The 24,466-nt window shown below is 33.9% G+C and overlaps 1 protein-coding gene across 1 annotated transcript in view; it reads left to right on the forward strand.

The window, feature by feature from the left end:
• DIAPH3 (diaphanous related formin 3) overlaps positions 1–24,466 on the forward strand; it is a 234,576-nt gene that overhangs the window by 33,948 nt on the left and 176,162 nt on the right. Inside the window, exons 6-17 of the mRNA XM_032208227.1 lie at positions 3,412–3,486; positions 3,572–3,641; positions 4,015–4,151; positions 4,618–4,723; positions 16,740–16,850; positions 17,281–17,399; positions 17,553–17,669; positions 18,580–18,698; positions 18,845–18,909; positions 19,353–19,457; positions 21,921–22,250; positions 23,120–23,234. Of these exons, the coding sequence (XP_032064118.1) occupies positions 3,412–3,486; positions 3,572–3,641; positions 4,015–4,151; positions 4,618–4,723; positions 16,740–16,850; positions 17,281–17,399; positions 17,553–17,669; positions 18,580–18,698; positions 18,845–18,909; positions 19,353–19,457; positions 21,921–22,250; positions 23,120–23,234 (1,469 nt within the window). The remainder of the gene's footprint in view (positions 1–3,411; positions 3,487–3,571; positions 3,642–4,014; positions 4,152–4,617; positions 4,724–16,739; positions 16,851–17,280; positions 17,400–17,552; positions 17,670–18,579; positions 18,699–18,844; positions 18,910–19,352; positions 19,458–21,920; positions 22,251–23,119; positions 23,235–24,466) is intronic.

Below are 24,466 nucleotides of genomic sequence, written 5' to 3' on the forward strand. Positions count from 1 at the left end.
TGAGTGCTTCTGACAGATGGTCTTACAGTAGATACTGCACTTCTTCCATGAATGTGAAACTACTTTTTGATATAGTATTTCATTCCTTTCTTTATTTCAAAACAAACAACAGCTTAGGGCATCTCTTAATTACACGTATTGATTTAACAAAGAAAACTTGAGCTGTTGACTGCAGAAGTCATGTGTCTGGAATAGAAATGCAAATCATAAGACATGCTCGTAAGTTTAGAGCAGTCTTTTCTCTCTGTTCTTGATACGACTGGATCATTTCATTTTTTTTGATTGTCATCCCCTTTGCTGCCCTTTTCTCACACACCAAGAGAAAAGTTAATCCTCCTATATGAAAGAACATACAATGCTTGTATTGGAGTAGAACTCATTAGGAATTTACTGGATATATGGCCTAAGCATAGGTCTGAATTCGAAGGAGATTGACAGCGGCTTGTAAAAACAGCAGTAGACATCAATGTTGCAAAAAAAATGTACACTGCTTGTCCATAAACACATTTTAGTCTACAAATCAAATAAAGGATCCCGACCATAACAACATACGGGTTCTAAAACAGTCTGCTGATGTATTGACTGGTGGCAAAAAAGACTGTTAAGATAGACCTCACTAGGCTTAAACAGAGCATTTTAAATAGTCTCAGGAAAAAACAAACAAACAAAACCCAACAAACAAACAAACAAACAAGCTGTTCATTAGGACTCGCTTAAAAAACAGCAGAAATGTAATGGCAGTGCAGCGTTCTCCATAATAAACACTTGCAGGCTCAAACATTTTTAAAGCACATGCCCGCATCTTTCTAATGAGTAACATTAGAACATAATGAGTAACCCCATGAACGTTTATGTTAATTGGGTGCAGATATTCACATTTCTGGGCTGTAATCTTTTTGACAATATAGACAAAAAAAAAAAAAACAACACAAAACTTCTTCCAAATATTTTAATCAGTTTAACTATTCTTGACATTCCAGTTGATAATGAAAGATGAGGCTCCACAACATTGTTTTCAATTAATTGGTTTTGGAAAGCATATTTTTAGCTCACAGAGAAAATCAGAGTCAAATGGTGTTGTTGAATAGTTTGATCATGGTACTTTGAAAAAAAATAAATTTAAATCTATGGCTTAGTGCAAAAAATAGTATTTGTTTCCCATCACTAAAAAAAGAAAGCCTCAAGAGCGAAATGTATCCACCGATCTTGATCACTGTTCTTCAGGTAAATAAATAGGATGTTATTACCTCACAGGTCCCAACACAGTTGGTAAAAAGTAATTTGGAGATTTACCACAGCTAAATAGTATTACAAATAACATCGTAGTGCAGCTAACAAGTTATCTACAATTGTTGCTTTTCCTTTTGAATAATAGTTGCAACAAATTTGGATATTTTCATTAAGAGAACTTTTCTTAAAATAATTTGAGAATGGGACACTGATAGCTTGGTATTTTGTCAGACTGACAAAAAGCTGTGTTGGCTGTGGATATTGCAAGTAATCTTTGTTCTGCTGTTGTGGAAGCAGAGGAAAGGACAATAATAATGCAGCAGTATTTTATGCACTAAATCATTCTCAGCGCTCTCAACTGCTGGACATATGACAAAGTGGCTGCTCACAATTCTAATAAAAATATGCTCAGAAATATCTAGGAGGATCATCTTTAGATCAGATATAGCCAGTTATACTCAAAATACTTGATGGTTGTTTGCCTTCAAGTGTGTTTAGAACAGAACACCAATCTGGGAAGGAGAAAACCTATTTTCGTATATATTTAGGTTTATACAAAGAACGCATAAAATCATCTCATCTGGTTCTATCTATAATTTTAAGACCATTACAATTCCATGTCCAGCAGATGCAAAGCACATTTTAATCCATTCCTGTGATGGGATTGGAAGTACTTGGTATTTCAAAAGAGCTGCTGCATCTACCTTGTGCTACTTCCAACAGAATGGCTTGTTATTTGTTAGTGCTAAGATCCCACCATTATAGAAGTATTTCATTATTCTGCTTAAAATGATATTATAATAATCAATTACTACAATAATACTTAAATTTTAATCAATAATAAATATTTTGTTACAGTGTCTGTGAATAGACAAAACAAACAAAAAAACAATGGAGAGGCTATACCGCAAGTGAAGTGAACACGATAATTTTTTGACTAATTCTGATCAACCTCTTTACGATGCTGAACTTCTGACATTGCACATGGGTTGCTCCCTTTTTACATTTTTTTTTTTTTTAGTGCATGACAAGGGATTTCCTTAGCTTAAAATGTTTAATAATGTAAAGAATTCAGAGAAACTATTGTTACAACACCCCCGACAGAATATGTGTTTTGATGATGAGGATGGTGAAAAGTATTGCATCTGTGTCATGCTAGCTATATATGCTCCAGATAGAGATGGTTTTCTAACCAGTTAGTAGTTAAAAGTAGTATGGTAGTTTAAAAGTGGAAACAAAAAGAGTATGCAAGAGAGATCCATTATGAAATAACTTTGTCTTGTTGGCCAAAGACAGTAATAAGAGATCCAAGGACTTGCCTTATGGCAGTAGTATGGAAAGTTGACAAAATGTGTCAGGAGGTATTTCCTGCCAATTATGGAAAGACATGAGTCTTCAAGTATCACCTTCCCTTAAATGACAATGAAGTGCAAAGAGCAGAATATGCCTGCTGCTATGACTATAAATGATAGTGTTGTCCATGAAACGTAAGGTTAGGTAATTGATCAAACATTATTGCTTCAGCAAGATCAACAGCTACTGTCAAAGGGATGGCTGCACTACTGCTGTCAGCCACTGAGGAGAAGGACTTTGTAGATGCTCTGCCTACAGAGAAGAGAGGATTTGACCAATAGTAAACAGGACTGTGAAGCAGTTGTCATGTGTAGAAACAACTTGCCCAGGTTTAACCCCACCAAAGATAGATATAGCAAGAGCTGATTACCTGTTGTTGTGTTCTCTTGGAAGTATTCATATAAATTAATATCTCAGGCAGCCATTTCTGCAATTCCTTTAGGTATTTACTTCCTTCTCTGACTTTTCTGGTTATATTAGAGTATAACCAGAGGTTATACTTTTCTGGGAGGTGCTAGAACACTGAGTCGCAGAAATTGTTGTTTTTCTTCTCTTCTTTTGCAAGATCTTTAATAATTACAATTCTCTACCAAAGAAAGTATAACTGTTCATTTTAAAGTAAAATTAAAAATTTTAATGGATACTGTCATTTTTATTTTTTTAATGTAATTGGGTCAATGAGTGAACGCAATGTATCTTGATCCTCAATTCAGTAGAGTTGATCTTAAAATGATCCAGTTATACTGCTTTTGTTTATTCTGAAAATTTTCTTTTATTGTAAATAGTCTTTGAAGTATCAATCATTATAATGTCTGTCTTTCCATGTAGCTGGGTTGAAAACTTTGGCCGAGAAGGTCTGGGGCTGCTCTTGGACGTTTTGGAAAGGCTGGTTGAGACAAAACAGTAAGGATGTCTTTCTATAAAATTATCAGCTTTTCTTAATACATAATCAGCATTTAATTACAATATATTTTTTTAATTTATTCAGCCAAGACAAAATTGTGAAGAGGAGTCAGCATAAGGTTATACAATGTTTGAGAGCCTTCATGAACAATAAGGTATGGGATTTTCATTAATCTGGAAATTTGAATTACTGCTGTTCAATCAGATGATGTAAATTATCAATATATATAAGCGTGTGGAGTTTGGAGAAGCAATGTATTTGTCAGCAGTGGCTTGAAGATCATTCTGCTACTTCTCGACAGAAATATACTCTGAGAATAGTGTAAACTTATGATGCTGATGTTTGTTCTTGTTACAGAATGAGTGACCTGTTTTGCACCTTTTCCTCATTTATTTTTTTAATTATTTGAATGGTTTAAATGTCATTTGAAATACTTACTTGAGGGAACTGTTACATTTTGCTTGGTATTCAGTATTGTCACTTGGTTTCCCTCCAACTCTTCTTACAACCATTTTTCTGTTGTTTAGTATGGATTGGAAAGAATTCTGGGAGAAGAGAGGAGCCTTTTGTTGCTGATCAAAGCAATTGATCCCAAGCAAACTAGTATGATGACTGATATAGTTAAACTCCTTTCTGCAATGTGCATTGTTGGAGAAGAAAGCATGTAAGTACTGTGTTTAGCCAGAAATAGTAAAGTGATTTTAGGATATCCAAAATTATAATTGCACCTAAATGAAATGCTGAATTTTTCAACTTATGTTTGAAAGTAATATCTGTACTATGCTGTCATTGTTGAAAATACCTTTTTCTGTAATTTTTGTTATGGTCATATCAATAAGACTTTTCTTTTTGTCATGTGAAGGAACTGGTTCGATGGAAAGTAGTTATGCAGCCATTTTTTTCTGGAAGATTTTTAGCATTACTTTTCAGGTATCTTAACCAATGTAATCCAGTAAGTCATTCTTCACTTACAAAAGTCTCCAAAGAAAACAAATAATGCTTAAAACTCCTACATTTGTACTTGAGATACTAAAACAGGTGAATTTTTTGGCAGCATGAGTCTTCAGATAACAAATGAAGAAGAAGGTTATATAACCTCTTCTAAGTGAAATGCTTTTATTTTCTTACAGCCTTGAAAAAATTTTGGAAGCTATAACAGCAGCAGCAGAGGAAAAGAATGTTGATAGATTCTCTCCTATTGTGGAAGGACTTCAGGATAACTCAGTTCAGCTGCAAGTAAGAAATCTTTTTTGCACAAATAGTCTTTGCAACAAGCAAAAATAAATTTACATATTTTCCTGTTTTGGGGCGGGGAGGGGGGAGAAGGAGGAGAGATACGGTTTCAAATGAGTGTCAAATTTTGTAGTTTTTTAAAAATATAATCTTTTAAAATGCATCATAGAAAGATTCAGTTTTGAGATATGTTGGGGTGTTGCAGGTTAATTTGACTTATATTTACTCATATCTTACAGACTTTAGGAAGTAAACATACTGCCTTTTAAAATAAAGCATGAGTCATGCATTCAAATGCAAAAATATCTCACTTCTGTTGATATCAGCTAAAACTCAGATAAATATTAATAATAAAAAAAGCAAGAAGAGGAGGAAAAAGCAAAAAAGGAGGAAGAGGAGAGGGAGCTTAAAGCCCCAGTTTTAGTAGGGCTGCAGAAGGAAATTATAGACTGTAAAACAAGCTTCCTTCCAATATTTCAAGGCTCTTGAGTCTGCGTTTACTAGACTGAACACTGGGTTCATGTAGTTTTCGGTCTCTACATTTGGTATTTTTGCAAGTATCTTTGCAGTTCTTCAATATTAATTTTACATATATGATCTTATATATTTTTCTTTTCCTCTGGAATCTCTGTTTCATCTAAACTTCAATGTGAATGATGTTCAGTTAATAAGTTCCTATTGAGTATGATTTTTTGCTCCATGTTTTAGCATCCTGGAGATAGTAGGCAGTAGATATTTGGGCCAGGAGTGCAACTGCAAGCTTGGGCACGTCAGTTTCAGGACAACATAACATTTGTCTCGATGCACCTGTTCTTTTTTTTTTTTTTCTTGACTTGCTTGTGAACTTTGATATTGGGTTGAGATAAAAGTAAAAAAAATACCTCGTATTTGATCAACCTGAAAAAAATGAAAATTTTATCATTTTCTATTACTTTTATTGGCATTGTGTTAGTGTAATAAATATGGAAGAAATTAATATATAATAGTATGTACTAAGAAAATTTTAATCAGAAATATAATCAGTAAAATAATTAAAAAAACACAAAACCAACAACACATCAACAACACAGAAATTAGTTTTAATGTTGAATACTGGTAGTTCAGTTTCTCTTTTTATTAATTGAGCATCTTCTTTTTTTGACATGAATGTTAAAAGTTTTAAAAGTTTTAAAATACTTTGATCTAGTGGGAAGAAATGCTTTAGATCATGGAAAATGGTATCTTCCTGTTGCAAGGGATTATATCTAACTTCAGAAAATGTAAGAGTCTGTATTTTCTACACAGCATATAACGGTTTGAGAATTTCCAGAAGGCAGATGACACCACTAACATGAGATGCCTAAAATTTAATAGCATACAGTATTTCTCTGACCATTCTTTGAGCTTTGTAGGGATTCAGTCATGAAATAACAGCATTTTGTTTTGAGTGCTAGGTTTCCAAATGTGATTCCTGCTTTGTAGAGTTGCATACATTCATGTGTGTAGATTTAATAAGGAAGAAAAGAGCTATGACTCACTTTTCTATATCGTTCAAAAAGGGCATGAAAACTACCTTACAAGCAGCGCCTTAATTTACCTGCTGCTTCAAATAAATTAATTCTACGTACTTCACACTTTACCCTAGTCTCCACTTCTACATTTTTAAAAATTAAATAAATGTATAAAGGCCTTTATAAACCTTGCAGTATAAACTAAAGATGAACTGATAGTTGCCGTTTTAGATGAACATTTTTGAATAGGTTTCAGAAATTGCAGTCTTTGGTTAGCAGCCCCTTTGAGAAACAGTAATAGCTGCTATCTCTAAGTAGTTAGATCTTTTTTATAAATATTATTGCATTCGTACTTATTTAGAATCATAGAATACCCTGAGTTGGAAGGGACCCACAAGGATTGTTAAGTCCTACTCCTGGGTCCCCAAGGGACTTTTTCCTGAGATGCTTACCATTTGTAAGATACTGCTGATGAGATAATTGGTGCAGAAAATTTAAACTGATTTGCTAACTGTGTAGTAATGCTTATTTTTCTAGGATTGCCCTTCACATGCTAAACAAGTACTTTACTATACTAGTTATATACAGGTTATATACAAGTACTATAACTATACTAGTTATAGCTTCTTATGCTTGTGCTGTACCTCCATTTGCTGTGAGAAACTGAGAATTTACTCTAAATGTTATACTTGCAATACTTATGCTAAATACATTAATCTGGATTTACTGGAGTGTTACTCTAAGGTTCCTAAAAATAATTAAGATTTCACTGTTACATTCACTTTACCTTTTGTGGACATGAAAATTTCTGATGAAAGTTCACATTTTATTTAAATTTGCATTTGAACACTAATTCTAAAAAGCTTTTTTTCTTTTTCGGACTTTACAAGTGGTGGCTAGATTTGTTGTTGTTGCTTAAGACCAGAAAAATCAAGGCTCCTTGTGTCTCATGTGAACCAGTTGTAAACTTTTTTTAATAATGACATTGACCTGGTGGTTAATTTGACAGTGTTTTAATGAGACAGAAGTTTACAGTTGTCAGTTACTTGGCATACTTGCCTTGATTATCTACATGATATATGTAGTCTGCTTTGTGGCAGTTCAGTTTGACACTAACAACTGACCTTTTCAATTTTGAATTGACTAGCATTTCTGTTACTTGAAGGCTGAATATATAAGAAGCCTTAGTATGATAATTTTTGCATTTTAGTGAAAGCTCTGTGTATTTACTTTTTTATTTGCTGAAAGCAAAGGCTGTTCTAATTCTGAACTTCTGTAAAGATCATCCAAAATTATGGAAAGAGTACTTAAATATTTTTGGTTCAAGGCAAGATTGGTGATCCTAGTTTGAGAATATTGCTATAGCCAAGAATAATACTGAATTTATGGTTTTGTTAAAGTAAAGGTAGTTTAATATCTTATGCCTGTGCTCAAGAAAATGCATCCAAGGCAACCTGGTACCTTATGTACTTGTGGCAGCAACTGAAGAAGTCTAAATACTTTAGTTGTTGAAGTTATGGAGGCAGGAAATACTGTTCTTCTGTCACAACCCATTTTGATGTATTTAAGACCACAACAGCAACCAAAAAAAAATAGAGTTGCCCAGTTCTTCCTCAGTCTTCTTGTAGAATCAGATGAATGCTTCCACTCTCTAATCATCATCTTCCATCACTGTTCCTTGGGCAGGCAGTTTAACTAATGGAAGAAAGCTGTTCTTTTCCTCTTCAGTTCTAGTGGCAGATGTGATCTTATTATTTCTCAGTTAGAACAGAGAAGAGGTACAAAGTGCAAGAAGTACAACAAAGTTGCTATTCTTCCTTTTCCAATTAAGTTCCTGAAAAATGAGTGTTGCTTATTCCTGTGGAAACCTGCAGATGCTTTATGCCTATCCTAAAAGAAGCATTTTCACATCAAAGTTCTCATGAGTAACATTACTCTCAGTATTTATAGGTTGTCAGATAATAACATTTCATTTTTCTTTTTCATCTAATGTAAGAATGTGGGATCATATGGTCTGTGGTATTTTAGTTAGCTGAATCACTTGCTGATTCTTGGACATTCAGTGCTAATGAGATACTTTCCGTAACTGAGTATCTAATATGAGCAAAGCTTACTTTGTCTAAATGCAAAGACTGATAATATTTGTTTAAGATTCATGTAAATGTGCAAAGGTGCAATTGTACAGACAATACATCTCAAAGTCACTGCTAAAAACATTTTCTCATTAGCAAGGGGAAATAATTGATGAACATCAATAGGGTCTATAACAAACCAAGTCTATATCTGGTTTAATATCGGCAAATAAAATTTAACTAAACCTTCATTATCAGTAGTCTTTTCTACAATTTGCAGTAAGAGTGAGAAAAGTGAAGTAGGAAATGTTGGTGCAGTTTTCTTATTCTGAAGATGTGACATAAGATGATACTTAGTCATCTATTTAGAAATGATAATCTTGTCTATGTGAGGAAAAGCTTCTCTGAGCTACCGAGATATGGCTAGCATTTTCCACTAGAAAATCACCAGGTATATTCTGCCTTGTGTTCAGCTGGTAAGAATAGAAGTTTGATCTACTGGCTGTATAATCCTCAGAAAATGCATTCTGTAACTTGATAGACACCACTGTTTAGAATCAGAGGAAAATCAGGATTAAAATTTCAAGTTGTAACTTCTCACTTAGCAGAATGTATCTTATCTCATTGGTCTACTTTCTCATACAGAAAAACATTCAAAATTTTGCCATTCCAGGTGAACTCTATCATCATCCATGCAAAGTTCTTCCCTACCAAAAATATTGTCTGTCTACCTATCTTCCTATCAGTGTATGTTCATCTTGTAGATAAACATACAAAGCCAAGTATTGTACCTGCCCACCATGTGGCAGCAGGGAATTTAAAACATTCCAGATGGAATATACTTTCAAACCTGAAAATCTTAACATGGTAGACTATATTCAGCTGTAGTTCTTAAGGGATGAAGTAGGGAAAGAAGCATCTAACCACACAGACAGGTGAACTGAAAGGTTTGCTCTAAGCTTTTCCCTGAAGAAAGTGCCTCCATATGCCTTAACTGCATGTCTGTTATAAAAAAAACAAGATACTCTAAGGATGAAAATACTGTTTAGTTTAGAGCTGCCCCTCAGGAAATAGCATAGAAATTGCAGTCCTTGGCAACACAGCAAAATTTTAGAAAGTGCAGCAGAGAGCTGTGTATTACCATGTGTCTTTCAGTGTTAGAGCCAAAAATAATTTGACTTTTTCAGGCATCTTCTCAATGCTGACAAAATACCTCTGTCTGCAGAATCTACAACTTCTGATGAATTGGTTTTAAGTACAGATCATTTGCTCAGAATATTTTAGTCACGATGACTTCTGAGGAAGCTAATTGACTAAACCTCATGCTACCTCACCAGGAATACTTCACTAAACCTCATGCTACCTCACCAGGAATACCTCTTCATTATTGAAGATGAGTTGCCTTTTTGATATGGACATGGCCTTGCCTCTTTTTGCCCATGACTGAGAATTCAAAAGACTGTCAGTTTCATTCAAGGTAATAAGGTGTAAAAGAATACTGTTGAATTGTCAGTTTGGGCCCTCTCCTCTGGAGTGCAAGTAATGACTGATTCTTCTGCGTACCAATAGTTGACACTTACAGAGCTGTCAACTGGAGCATCACAGCATTTTGAATAAGTGTTTTGTACTTTGAGAATTGTCAAAGAATGATGTTGCAGTTGGGATAAACGTTCTTCAATTTTTGCTTAATTAGGAACATTGAAGACAAGTAATTATGAGTGGATACTGCTTAGAATTGTATATGTAGAGAAAAATGCTTGAAGAAGAGAATTACTTGTCTGTAGCTTCCTTTCTCCCTTAAGAAGTTGTTTCAACTATTTGTACCCTGTTTTCTCTTTGGTCTGACTCTTTATTTGCAGCATTAGAGGTTGGACAGCGGAACCTGAAAGGCCCCGTTTACACACCCTTCTGATAGGCTCTGTGAATAAGCAGTGAATATATTAAGAAACGGGAGCAAACCTATTGCTTGACTATTGTTAGATCTGAAGTCAGTGGTGCTCCCTGTAATTTAACAATTATAAATACCAGCTTGTATGTGAATCTTCAGAATTTTTAAAACATGCTGTTAAACAGCTTTAGTACTGCTTTAAAATGAAGAGCTATTAATCTGATATTTCTACAGAAAAGGCATGTACTTTTTTTTTATTATTTAAAAAAATGACAGGTTTTACTTATTTTCTGGGGGCATTTTTGTGGTTGAGATTTTTTTAAGCAAGTAGGCTCATATGGTGGAGGCAAAATTTCAGACTTATTCAAAACTTTGTTGATTGGGAACAAGCGAGTTTGCAAGTAAGCCAGCCCATCAAGCAAGTGAGCTAGAGGTTTGAATTCTCATGTATCCAAGGGAAGTCTGAAGTGCAATTTAGTTTCTCAGACGTCACTGCAGATGCCTTTGTGCATTAAGCAAATGTGTACAGTACTTGCAGATACAACACATTTAATTCAAGAGGTTTCTTCTCATTCTTCCTTCTCACTCTTCTGGGCTAGAATTTGGAAGCTCAATACAATGCACTGAAGCAGCTATAATGGTATTAGCTGTATAATGTATTAGCTGTCCCAGTCACTCCATGGGTATTGTAAAGATCTGAACTGCTTATAAAATCCAGTAGGCAATTAATTAATAAGAATGGAAGTTTGGCAAAGCACACGGCTGCATGTGGGTATCTGTCTGCATATAGGCATCAATACATAAGCATCTGAAGTTTGAGCTGTATTGTACTGGAAAACTCTTGACAATTCTGTTTCTTGATTTTTTTCTTGTTCCTTATGCAGACACTAATTGTACCAGGTTTGCTGCATTTTTATTGACATACCTTTAAACATAGAGGTAAAAAATATTAATATATTTTATTCCAACTGCAAACCTTAGAAAAAAGTTTTTGTTTTTGAATCTTCAATGGGTTATTGGTTAAAATTGTCAGTTATTAACTTACTTGGATGCTGTTCTTCAAGCATGAGAAGGGTATTTTTATCTTGTGTTTGGTATGTGCCCCCAAAATCTAGCTTTCCCAACAGCTGTGTTACTAAAATGTTCACAAGTTTATTTTTTCCTCTTTTTGACAGATGTAAAATATTTTTTTCCTTATTGAATTGTTATTACTGATCTTGTATTCTACATTGATACGGGTGAACAAATTTCAAAATCTTGTTATCATGTGTTATCACAATAATTTAAGTATTGCATACTAATCATAGGATCAGAGAACAGCCCGGGTTGGAAGGAACCTCTAAAGATCATTTGGTCCAACCTTTTGTGGAAATAGGAGCCTAAATGAGATTATCTAGCACCCTGTCCAGTCACTTCTTGAAAACATCCAGTGATAGAGACTACACCACATCCCTGGGGAGGCTTCCTGTGATTGATTGTTCTCTCTAAAAAATTATTTTCTATATCAAATTGAAACCTCTCCCAGTTCAGCTTGTACCTGTTGCCCCTTGTCCTCTTCACATGTGGCTACTTCTGAAGAGAGAGCCTCTGTTCTCTTTGTAGCTGCCATTAAATAGTAGTTTCATTTGAAACATGTTATAAACATTTGTGATATAGTAATAGGCTCTTGCCGTTGTTTTTCTCATTTTTTTTTCTTCTTTTTAAAGTTTCATGAAGCAAATTACTCAAAGGTAGATTTAAATGAGGCATTGCTTACTTGCTTCCTCTTGTATAACCGCTTCTTGTTCTGCTTTTGCAGAATTCTGTTTGGAACTTTCACTGTTGTCTTTGTATTCCTATGGGAATAGTTTGCTAACAAAATCCACTAGGTCTTTGTCTTGTTTATTCCAGGAAAACTAACTTATGTTCTAGTTACAAACTGAAGTTGAATTCCCACTTGATCAAATTTGACTTGAATACTAGAACAGTGGTACTTTTCACTGATAGGTTTCTTGCATTTCACTGTGGTATCTTGTCTTGTTTTTTATTTGAAGAGCATGTGTGTACAAGTACCTTGTTCATTTGGGGAATTAAAAGAAAAAAAAATGTTTTAGCAGCAATTGCATCTGTAGACATCATTTCATCTAAATTACATTGCTACATCAAAGATTAAACCAGTTTGGTCTGGATTTACACTGTAGTCTACTTTCTTGATTGCCTCTTCCTTGATAGTTTAAATCAAATTAGATAAAATCTAATTTCTTGCTTACATGTCCATACATTTTATTATTTTTTTTCATGTTAATGTTGTAAATATACTGTTCTACACTACTGATAATAATGTCAAAGGTTCTAATTCTGTTGTAATCAAACACCATGAATTTTGTTTTATTGAAATATAAATGTAAATGGGCAGTAGAGTATATTATAACTGACTGTATGTTATCATCTACACATTTGTAGAGTCTCAGCCAGTAATACTGGTAATACAACCAGAGATACTGAATTACTAGTTTTGAATGGAAGAGCTAATTGAATCAAGAAAATAAAATTGAATGAATGACTCTTTTTTTTTTTTTCCAGAGAGATAAAGCACTACAAAATCAGTGGCAGTAAAAAAAAAAAAAAAAAAAAAAAAAGCTACTGAGGGAAAAATACAAATACTGACAGTGGATGTGGATGGATTTGTAAAGTGGACCTATACTAAATCAAATACAAAAAAAAAAGTTTAAGAATAAACAATATAGCCCATACTTAGAGAATAAGAGAATATATTCTGTAAGGAATTGTAGTACATTTCAACTGTCATTTGTAGCATCCAAGTTACAGACGAGTCTGGTCAGATCCTCCAAGTTGTTTTACTGTAATTTGTGCTATTTGTGGGCATAAGGAACACAGATTCCATTAAAAGTCAGGGATCTATCATTAATTTAAATAAAGTGTTAAAGGACTAATCAAATTATTGTCAGATAAACATGTCTGCTCTTATCCCGTGCCTCTGCTCCTCTGTGCTGCACTTTGTTTAGGGTCATATATCTACCTGCTAGTCATAGAAATATATGCATCAGTAAAATGTGCATATGAATCGTGTGCCACAAACCAAACTTGTACAAAGCTAAGTCAAATCTAAAACAAATAGGATAGTAGTCATTCTGATATTAGCCTACTCCTATTGCAGATAAATAAGCTGAAACAAAGATCCAGGCAGGCCAAGCAAAGTCTCAGTATAGCCTGACAAGTCTGGAGGCATGTATTCTTAGCTTCATACAAAGTTTCTAGCCTGTTATTAGTAAAAATATCTGGGCTACCAGCATGCAACACACGTTCTGAGCAAGATTTTAAAGGTCATGACAGACAAATATCGGGTATGAAGAGCTTATTGTGTTTCCAAAAAAGCTTGATTGTGCAAGAGAAGAGTCTTAATTTCTCCTGTATTGGGTACTATTAAGACAATTACTCGAAGATTTCAGAATAATAGCTCTGACAAGCACTACAAAGATGACAGGATCTACTGTGACAGTTTAAGTCCCAAACTTATCAATTTAGCCACTTTTCAAGTTGGTTGTTCAAAGAAGAATAACTGGGATTATTTCTTATTTATAATTTTAGTGAAGCAGCCCCAAATCTGAAAGATCTTTCTCAAGGAAACATATTTTGTGAAGACAGAATGGTCAAATGGTGCAGTCCCATTACTTGTGTTCCTATTTAACTGAGTTCTTTTAAAAATGACTGCTAGAATAGTATTTTATATTGCTAGTATAGTATTTTTTTTCTTTCTTCAAGTCCAGTCTTATGCCAGTCAGAGTGGTTTTGCCTATTCCATGAGACTTACCAACATCTCATCAGTTTGTGAAAACGGTCTTTGCTTTACAGAGCTGTTCTGCATTTTTTCACATTGTTCATTCATGTTGCATTTAGTCATGCTATTCAAGAATTTTGTCCTTCTGTTCTAGATATTATATACTTTCAATATATTTGCACAGTAGAAAAGTCAAGCTTACCAGGCTACTGTTGTCCAGATCTTCCCCAAAAACATCCCTGCAAATATCAGCTTTTTTTTCGTCATCTTCCTGGGTGTGTCAATGTACTTTAAAGTAAGACTGTATATGCAGTAGTGAGTATTGAAGTAACTGTATATTTGATTTTATTCCTAACTTTTGGGTGAATCCTCTTTTGTGTCTTTTAATTATTGGCTTTGTTTATAAGTTCTTCTGCCAACCCCTAAACCTACAAAAGATATCCTGTCTCTCTCTGTGTTCTACTGTGGGAACTAATTTCACACACATAGAACATCAATGAAGTGTTACTGAAGTTTGTTTTCTCTGGGTATACCTTCTTACTGTGATCTTTTACTGACCCTACAGGTTATCTGGTTGGCTTCCTTCTTTCTCTGTTCATTGTAGATATTTTTTGAAGATTGTCCCTCAAACTCTGTCTTCTTAGCCTGCTTAGATATAGCTTTATGTTCAATTGGCTAAAGTTTTGATTTTTTTTCCAGTTGATTAATTTTATTTAGATTTTTTATCTTGAATTATTATTGACTAAGACTGGAGTAAGATACAGAAGTTTACCTTAACATTTTTTATACAGTTGATTTTAAAAAATAATTGAACTTAGTGTGCTGTGTCCTACTGATGCCAATATGGTAAGAACAATAGTTTTTTATTATGTGAATCTAGATATTGGCATGCACTGAGCTTCATAGAAGTTTCAAAGGGAGATAACTTAATTTTACGTTGCTCATTCAAATAAAGGGAAGGAGGAAAGCAGCTTACTCCCTCCTCCTATTACTGTTTTAAAATTGTTATTGATACAAGGTACACTATATGATGGAGTAATATAAAAGTAGATGCTGTCATGGTACTTTTTCTCCAGCACAGAAGTTAGTATAGTGGTTCCAGTCATGCCACTCCTCCTTGTCCTCATGCCTTTCTGGAGATAGGAGAGATGGCCGTAAGTCCTGGTTCAGAGTTATTGTACTAAGTAACTCCAAATGGTGCAATTTTCAGGACTGGGTGTAGAATGTCTGACACAATGTGCCAATGTTTGGTCCCCAGATACCTGATGGAGCTTACACACTGCTTCAACAGGTTTGCAGCTCTCACCACTATTTACAGATTGCTTACGCTCTTTAAATCTCTATGCTTATAGCTAAGATACTTCCTTCCCCTGCAGTGTTAACTACAGTTAATCTACATGTTCTAATGCTGCTGTCAAGTAAACCTAATTTACATGGACTGCCATGTACTCTCAAAACAGTTTATTTAAAGTGATATATACAACTACTTTCATACTTACATTCCTTGCAGTAGGATAAATGATGATCATGTCTGACATGATGTGTCAGTCTGTGTCATCATTTAATCTTGATATGTTCTGAAGTATAAGTGCTTTCCTCTTGGAAAGCTCATGAGTACCTTTGTATTACCTACAGTCTGTACCAAAGTAGCTTGGCCATGTAGTTCTTCTGGTTATGTACCATATTTAAATTAATTATTTGGAATTGGAGACCTTATATAAATTCATTACTTGGACTTGCACTTACTTTGAAGGTGACTGGGGCAGTATATTCCCAGTAGAGCCTTTTCCTGGACCACAAAATAATGCGTTGTCCTTTTTGGATGATAAAGGCTTTACAACAGAGAAAGTATTTGACATGGCCTGTTTTACTTGTTTACGTAGTATATTAGGCCAAGTATCCTAATTGACTTGTGTTTTTAAAAGCAGCTTAAATCTCTGGAAATGCACGAATAACAGATTTCAGGCGCACTCAAGCAAGATGTGCGATCAATAAAGAGGGTAAAAGGAAAACAACAACAACAAATTAAAAAAAAGAAATAATGGCTGCTGTTATCCTAGCAGGTCCTTCTTTGTGATTAATTATAATAATAATTCACTGTTGTTCTAGATGACTGTGAATCTGGATAGTTAATTCCTGCTGCTTCCTGCTGTGGGTTCTCCAGATAAATCTTCGTTCCTGGGAAGAGAGACTACTTGCTAGATGACCGTGGACTTGTATAGGCATCAGTTAACCTAATGCTTGCTTTTGAGCTGAAGTCCAGTTCCCATCAAGTGTTCTGTGAAGCTCAGTACATTATAAGAGGGAAGATTTTAAAAAGAGAAGGAGAAAAAAAAATAAACAACAACATTCTGCTCTTTAGATTCAGTTTAGTTTAAATATGTGTTTTGCCTTCTGATTTCCACTGTATATGCAGATGTTAGCTTTTACCATTTCTGTTATGTCACTAAATATATATGTTTACAGAAATGTATGCTTCCATTGCATTATTTATGTATTGAGAATCGTGCTTATCAAGGTGTTTGAGGTAAGTGAACTTGCTGTTTGTATAAAATGGCAAAATTCAATGGAGTGAGAAAATACTCAATTTTTATGGAAATTTATGACTTGTGTTTGGTATCCATACCTCATGGCTGATATGAAATGTAACTATCTTAATTATATGATTATAATATATTGATAATCAGATGTGACATAATTAGATGTGTCTAATTAGGTAGTTTGTTATGTCTTGTTTTGACTGTGATGATTATTGAAAACTAAAAATTGTTTTATTTTTCCTTTGTTATAGGTAGCTTGCATGCAGCTCATCAATGCTCTTGTTACATCTCCTGATGATTTGGATTTTAGGCTTCACATCAGAAATGAATTTATGCGCAGTGGATTAAAAGAGATATTGCCAGTAAGCGCCTTGTAGTCTCTCTTTGTATTACTATTTAAATTACTGGACTATTTGAGCTTGAGGGGGAATCAGAGAACACGTTATAATAAATTATTCTCAAAGGCATTTTATTAAGTTGGAGCCTGAGCAGTTAGATATGAGAATCAGCCTTAAAATAAGAATGAAAAGGTGAAGTGTGCTCTCTGAAGTTTGTGCTGAATTCTTAACCTTTTAGGACTTTGATTTAGAACATGCGACAGAATATAGTGCAGTCACTAGTTAAGCCAGGTTGAAGCCATGATTACCTTTTGAATATTTGACTTAGCTCTGTGTTCTTGTTATTTAAGCTTCAAAATGATGTAGACGTATAGAAATTATTAATAAAAGATACAGTTTATTTACTTAGGGTGACACTAATTTTACTAGCTTTTCAATTGTTTCTTCCTTGCAGCAATTGAAATGTATAAAAAATGAAGCACTAGATATTCAGCTGAAGGTGTTCAATGAGCATAAGGAAGAAGACATGATCGAGTTCTCTCATCGTTTAGAAGATATTAGATCTGAACTAGAATATCCTTTTGATATCATCAAGAGAAACATGAACAAAATAATGTCTGTAATGGACATTTTTCTGATACAGCTTTTGTTAAAAAAAAAAAAACTATTAGTCAACATTTGAATGAAATGTTCCCTCCTTGCTGTTACTTTCCTTAACTCTCTTACTGAAGTAAATGATGTTTACAACATGGTGTGGAATACAGTTAAGGACACCAGTGCTGAAGGATATTTTCTTTCTATTCTCCAACATCTTTTGCTGATAAGAAATGACTATTTTATACGGTATGTTTAATGCTATATTAAATGTCAGTTATGGATTAGGTGGTTGTTTAATCATTAATGTGCTTTTACAATTTTAAAGATAAATACATTTTAGTATTCTTCTGTGCTGAATGCAGTTTGGAAGTATTCCTTTGTGAATTCTTGTTCAAAAGTATCAGCTTTGAATATGAATGTCTTCCGTATGCTCTTTTTCCTCTTTTGCTTAGCATACAATTTTATATAGAGAGAATACTACTTTTGTTGAGATCTGAAGCTAATGTACTGCAAGTATAAGTGATCAGAACAGATCTCTTACTGCTACTGACATGATTCATAATCAACTGTAATTTTTTTGTGTATTTAGATCAAAGGACAAAAAGCACGTTATACACAGAAGTGCACTTTGTCCACACATCTCACCTTATTAAGAGTGCTTGCCTGACTTGGGTGCATCTGTGCTACACCTCTTCCACCCAAAAGGGTTTGAATTCACAGCTTGCATGTTCTAGTCAAGTGGACCAGCTGTCGTATCATTTGGCATTTTAGAACAATGTGATTTTTCATTCAGTTTACAGCAACAGGGTTGCAGGCACCCACAGTCACAAATATCATGAAAGCAGAAGGAATAAAACTGAAGGAAAAGCCTTCTCTCTGTTGATAAGAAGCAGGAAGGTGTCCTGCCTTTCTGTAGTTCAATAGGAAAAGAGATGTGGAGTTTATAATATAAGAAGGCTTTATATTTAGGTCTACTGGTAATTCAGGCTTTGTGTAACTGTTCTTGTACAATAAAATAGCAGACATATTTGTCCTTTGCATCTATCCTATAGAAGTAAGTCAGCCTAAATCTTTCAACCTCAACTGTATTCATAGACAGGATTTAAGTATATGTTAAAAAAAAAAATGTTGTAAAAGAATTTACCTCTGTCTTTAGTCCACAGTATTTCAAAATAATTGAAGAGTGCGTTTCCCAGATAGTGTTGCATCGAAGTGGAACAGACCCAGATTTCACGTATCGTAAAAGATTAGATATAAATTTCAGCCACTTAGTAGGTAAGTGCTATGCATGGAAATATCATATCATACAATATCATACTTTTTTTCTGTATTTCAGAAAGCAAATTAGAGTTGTATCTATGGTTAAGAGTCCTGTTTTCCCTGTATATTTGCAAGCGTGTATTTGCTTGTTTTTTTTCCAGATATTTGTGTAGATAAAGCAAGATTAGAAGAATGCGAAGAGAGAGCTTCTGAACTTTCCAGAAAAGTATGTAATTTTTAAGTTATGTGGTCATCACATGGACACAGGAAATTACTTAATAGCTTCATGAATAGTGTAATTGAAAGTGGCATAGCTTTTAACTTCAAATTACTATTATTACTTAGGTTGAAGTGGGAATTGGCTATTTCTTGTGGACTAGGAAGTACAGAAAAGTTGTAAAATAGTTACCTTAACTTAGCCTTTCTACTATTTATTTTAAGATTTCACGTATAAATCTCCCCAAAATCAACTGAAATATTTATCTAAACAGTGAACAGTTTCTCATACAGCTGAAGTATGAGAATAAGAATTTAGTTGTTTGTGTCTGCAGACTCTGTATTACCATACTTTACCAATTTTTTGTTAAGAAACCCAGAAGGAGAAGTGGGAATCCAAAGAAGGTATGTGGAACTGTCTAGTATCAACATTTTTTTCTTTTTTTTCCTTAGTTTGAAAAAGATTTTGTAGTTCATCAGGAGACCCAGGCCCTACTGCAAAAAAAAGAAGAAAGAATCAATGAACTTGAAGCAGAACTACAAGCTTTTAAATTGCAGGTATAGGACAGTTTAATGAGTGTCTGAAAGATTGCTTTTGAAATAGAATTCATTTTACTCTTTTTTTTTTTTTTCAGATTCTGATAGTGCAGTTGAGGGTGCTTCGAACAATCTTGTTATTGATTATTATTGACTGCTAGTTTTTTTGTTTCTGTTTTATACAAGGAATTGTAGTGTGACACTAATTAGCAATATGAGATCCCAGTTGATCCTTTTTGTGCCTGAGCTCTGTTAATTAACTAGTTTCTTGTTTCATTTGGGTTTTGCTTTCAGTGTCATATATTTCCAAAGTAATTAACCACATAGGGTAATAAGTCATATGCTTTTAGACTAGCATTTATCATTGTGATCTTTATCCCTCAACAGGAAATTATTCATTGTGCAGTTGCTTTGCTGAAGCCTTACCATGGATATCCAGCAGTGGAAGAAACAACTTGTGGCTTGATGAAAACGTTTTAATGATAGTTTTTCAAATTTCAAACATAAATAGATGCTATAAAATGTGATGGGGAAGGAATAGTGCAGATTTTTAAGTGATACTTGAACAAACTTGTAACTAATTTGTGTAACTAAAATTTGTGTAAGGAGACTTTGTGAGCAAGTGATTTTCCCTTGTCTTATTTTCAAGAACGAGGCACAATCTAAAAATGGCTAAACACAGGCAGTATTGAGAACAGCTCAGGTTGGAGGGGACCTTAAAGATCATTGAGTTAGAAGAGAAAACATGGATGTAGAAAGACGATGAAATATGTGTTTTGATCATAGAGCTTATTTATGGTTTTGAGCTTGTTTCTTTTTTCTTAAGTGAGGAATATTAGTTCAGCTCTGCGTTGGTCTGCTCAAAAATGTTATTTTGATTCAGGTTTCTGGTCAGAATTCACTGTTAATATTGAAGTCAGGCTTTAAAAAAGTAATTACACAATTTGTTGCTTTCTAAAAAAAAAAAATGAGCTGCGCATCATAAATTAATAAAGTAGTTTTATGCATATTTGTTGAAAACATACTTTATTCCTTTTTTTGTGAGTGAATTAGGTTTTATCTCCCATACTTTACTGTTTCTGTTGTTCACTGGGTTAAATATTGCCTTTTTTTTTTTTACGTGCAGACAGTGAGCATAATATATGCTTACACTCATGAACTATTCTATTGTTAATTTTACTTGGAATATTTTACAAATAACAAGCAACTGATTACTTCTATTTAGTACTATTACTTTTAAATCCATTTTAAGAGGAATCTTTGGTTTCCATATGGCATCAACCTGTTACAACTATCTTTTTCCTGGTCTCATTCCTCATTTACTCTTTTTTTAGTATTTAGAGCTTGTTTATATTTGTTTTCTTTCACTATTTTTGGAACCTAATTCTTTGGTGTTGGTGTAAATAATGTAGAATTTGAGCAATTGAAAGCAATATTATTTATATATATTGATATTTAGCTATTTATTTTTAAAACTCTTTCAGTCCTTTGCTTAATGTATTGTCTTCTACGTTTGAAAACTAAAATGGTCTACTCCACTTCATAATTACCAATTAAAAAAGTTGATTAGCATTATGACCAGTAGATAAATACTTCTTATCTCTTCTTTTTTTTTTTTTTTTTGTTAGCTATTTAATGTTTAAAGGGCTGTGATAGAATTCCTTCAAATAGCAGAAAAAGTGTTTTTTTTTTTTTTTTCTTTTAGTTATGGAAGTGTGAATGAAAAAAAAAAAGCCCATCTCCACATAGTACAGATGTCCTCACTATATTGAATATTGTCAGTGTGTTATCTTACAAATTTTTATTACAGTTGTCAAAACTGCTTCAATAAGTACTGTATAATATTGTCCTGCTACTACTTTTTCTGTCCACTTTTTTATAATAGGATAATGTTTCTTATTTTCACAAATAGAATGGCTGCTAGATATCTGCTTATATCTGCAGATAAAAGGCAGCCATAAGTTTTGGAAGGATTTTTTTCATCATTACTTTCTGCCTTCAATCCTGCAGAATGAAAGTGTTCCCATATTGGATTTTTTTTTAACAGAATTATTAATCTTGTCATATTCTGGTATTAAATCCTAGGAATATTTCTCTGTAATCTGTCGGATAAGTAGGAATGCTAGAAACTAGGTTGTTATTTCTTAATTTGAATTGAACTGTGGTAGTCTTGATAAAATTTCATCAAGATACCTATTAAACACTTCTTAGATCATGATCAATGAAATATGAGCGCAATATAGAATTTCAGTTTGTGATTTTTGGCATGCATCCAGTGCTCTGGATGTCTGTTTCAAATATTGAGACATCCAAATATGAAATTAAAAACATGTTGGCTTTATTATAATTCATATTTGCTTGTCCTAGGCACAGACAACATCACTGACTTTAACTTTGCTTGCTGGATTTAATCTATAAACAATGATTGTCGTGGCATTTAGTTTATAAAAATATGAAACTGAATAAGAATATTTTCCTTATCAGTATGGCTCCTTGCCACCTGGCTGTCTACCATCAACACGTGGAGATGGATCTGTCGTTCCAGCAGATGCTACAGGACCACATCAGTTACCTCCGCCTCCTCCACCACTGCCTTCTAATGGGGCAATCCCACCACCGCCACCTCCCCCACCTCCTCCACCATTTTTGAATGCCTTGGGAATTCCTCCAGCATTGGGTGCCCCACCACCACCACCTCTACCAGGCCTGCTTGGGGCACAGCGGTCTCCACCTTCATGTACTTTGCCATTTGGACTGAAGCCTAAGAAAGAGTTTAGACCTGAGGTTACCATGAAAAGACTCAACTGGTCCAAGGTAATACTGATTAATGGCAAATACCTGATCAAAAATCTCTCAGATAAATACATTGTCAGAAATAAGATTGTATAGAGCAATTGATAAATTAGTTAAAATTGTGTAAAATAGGAATACTTTGAGCCTTTGGTTTTTACAGTTTCCTGAAAATTGTGTTTCATTGACTCATGACTCATCCAGGCAAATACCTGGAAAAGTCAGTTCTGGTCTAGAGTACTAGAACCATGATGCCAGCATGCTTCCTGGATCCTTCTGTGTCTTGTCTTGTAGCAGACTGTTTACACTAGATGATTAGGTACTGCACAGTATCGATAGCTTTGCAGTTTCCAGTGAAGTGTCTTGCATCTATCTACCCATGAACTGTGGGAAGAAGCATTGTGGGTCTATCCATTTGTCCTCAGTGTAAATGTACTTATATAAATTTAACAGTTGAAAAGGACAGAATCAATCTATTTTTTTCTTCTCCATTGTGACAGGCTCAAGTGTACCAGGATTATCAATACATTGAGTTTTGGAAACTGTAACTATTTAGACCAAAACAAAGATCAAAATGAGATATTTAATACCTATTTGAATCAGTTGTGTTCAGAGACTAATTAAGCCTTACCTATGTTTTCAATCTAGACCAAAGATTGCTACATGTAGACCTTGGATAACATAGTGCATTGTCAGTATTGTTTATATTGTTTGTCCAAAAGTACTTACTGTAAGTGCTGTTATTTTGAATCAGAAACATTTTAACAATTCTGAAGTTGGATTGTATGTGAAAACTTCAGGTGTTTTACAGAGCTCTTAAGTATTTAATTTGCTTTGGTCTCTCCATGCTATCAGAATAATTGAATTAATTTTGATTTACCTCTTGCTTGTAGATCAGGCCACAGGAAATGACAGAATCCTGTTTCTGGGTTAAGGTAGAAGAGGAGAAGTACGAGAATGCTGACATGCTTTGCAAATTGGAACTTACATTTTGTTGTCAACAGAGGGGTAAGTAATTGATTGCTTTAGTTTTCAGCTTTTAAAGATACCTTTTAGGTGGTTGGGGCTTAAATACTGTATCAAAGGATTTAGAATATAACATTAAAGTTACTTTTTTTTGGTGGAATGTGTGAAGAAAAAAGCATTTGAAAATCCCAGACTGCTTAAAGCAATAATGTTGAACTATTTTACTTTAGGGGTGGCAAAAATGTGTGACCCATAAGGAAAAAATTAACAACAACAACAACAAAAAAAGTGAGAAATGTTTCCTGGTAATACAGACATTTGAAAGATTTTTAAATACAATTTTGTCAGAATACCTCAATAAAATACTGCGACCCAATCTAGAATCCAGAAGGTGATATATTTGCCCTCAGGTTGCATATGTTAATTGATGTTTTGGTTCCATTGTCGAGAATCTTTTTAATGCAGTTTTTTACTTTTCAATGGAACTGTAGCAACAATCATTTCTCCTGACGTTTTGTTTAGTTTCTTCAGCTTTTAATACCTTGTGGAAGAGCAAACTCTTTGAAAGTATTCCCGTCTTTAAACCTTTTCTCCCTTTCTGGAAGTAAGTTGTCTTACTGGTATAGTAGTTTCATTATTTTATTCCATATATAAAATGCCATGTTACTTCTTGACACTTTTTTCCTCATCTTCCTTGAGTGGTGTTGGAGATTCAGTCCTTTGGGGCAGCCAAAGGAGCACAATAATTAATTCCTTTTCAAATTTTCAAATTGAAACACATTATTATATTTTTAGCTTGTTTCAGATTTTTCATTGTGATTTTTTATTTAATGCATGGTATTATCAAGAAAACCATAGTTTTTTGTTTGTTTGTTAGTTTTCTTCTCTGTAACCAAAAATTTTTTACTTTTTTCTGTTTTTGTCAGATTGGGTTTTTTATGCTTAAGTTGCTGTAGCAGTATTTCTAATGAGTTGAGAGTTACAGTTATTAATGTTAATATTAATAATATTAAAAATGTTGTGCAAAGATAAAAAGGCAAGAAAATCTCACTGACTGTAGTCATTTTTTCTTGAATCTATTAGAATAAGTCTAAAGATAATTGTGGTGCCTTTATAATGTTAGGAGAATTCCCAAGAATGTTCCCTGAATTAATAGGTTGGAAGGTTTAAAAGCCACTGGAGGAAATACTGTTTCCTGTGTGTAATTAAACAGTAAAATCTGGGAGACTAGATGATGTTGAGGCCAAACGTTAATGGCTCAGAGGAGGATTGTG

Source organism: Aythya fuligula, chromosome 1 (genome assembly GCF_009819795.1).
Source record: "Aythya fuligula isolate bAytFul2 chromosome 1, bAytFul2.pri, whole genome shotgun sequence".
NCBI classification, from domain to species: Eukaryota; Metazoa; Chordata; class Aves; order Anseriformes; family Anatidae; genus Aythya; species Aythya fuligula.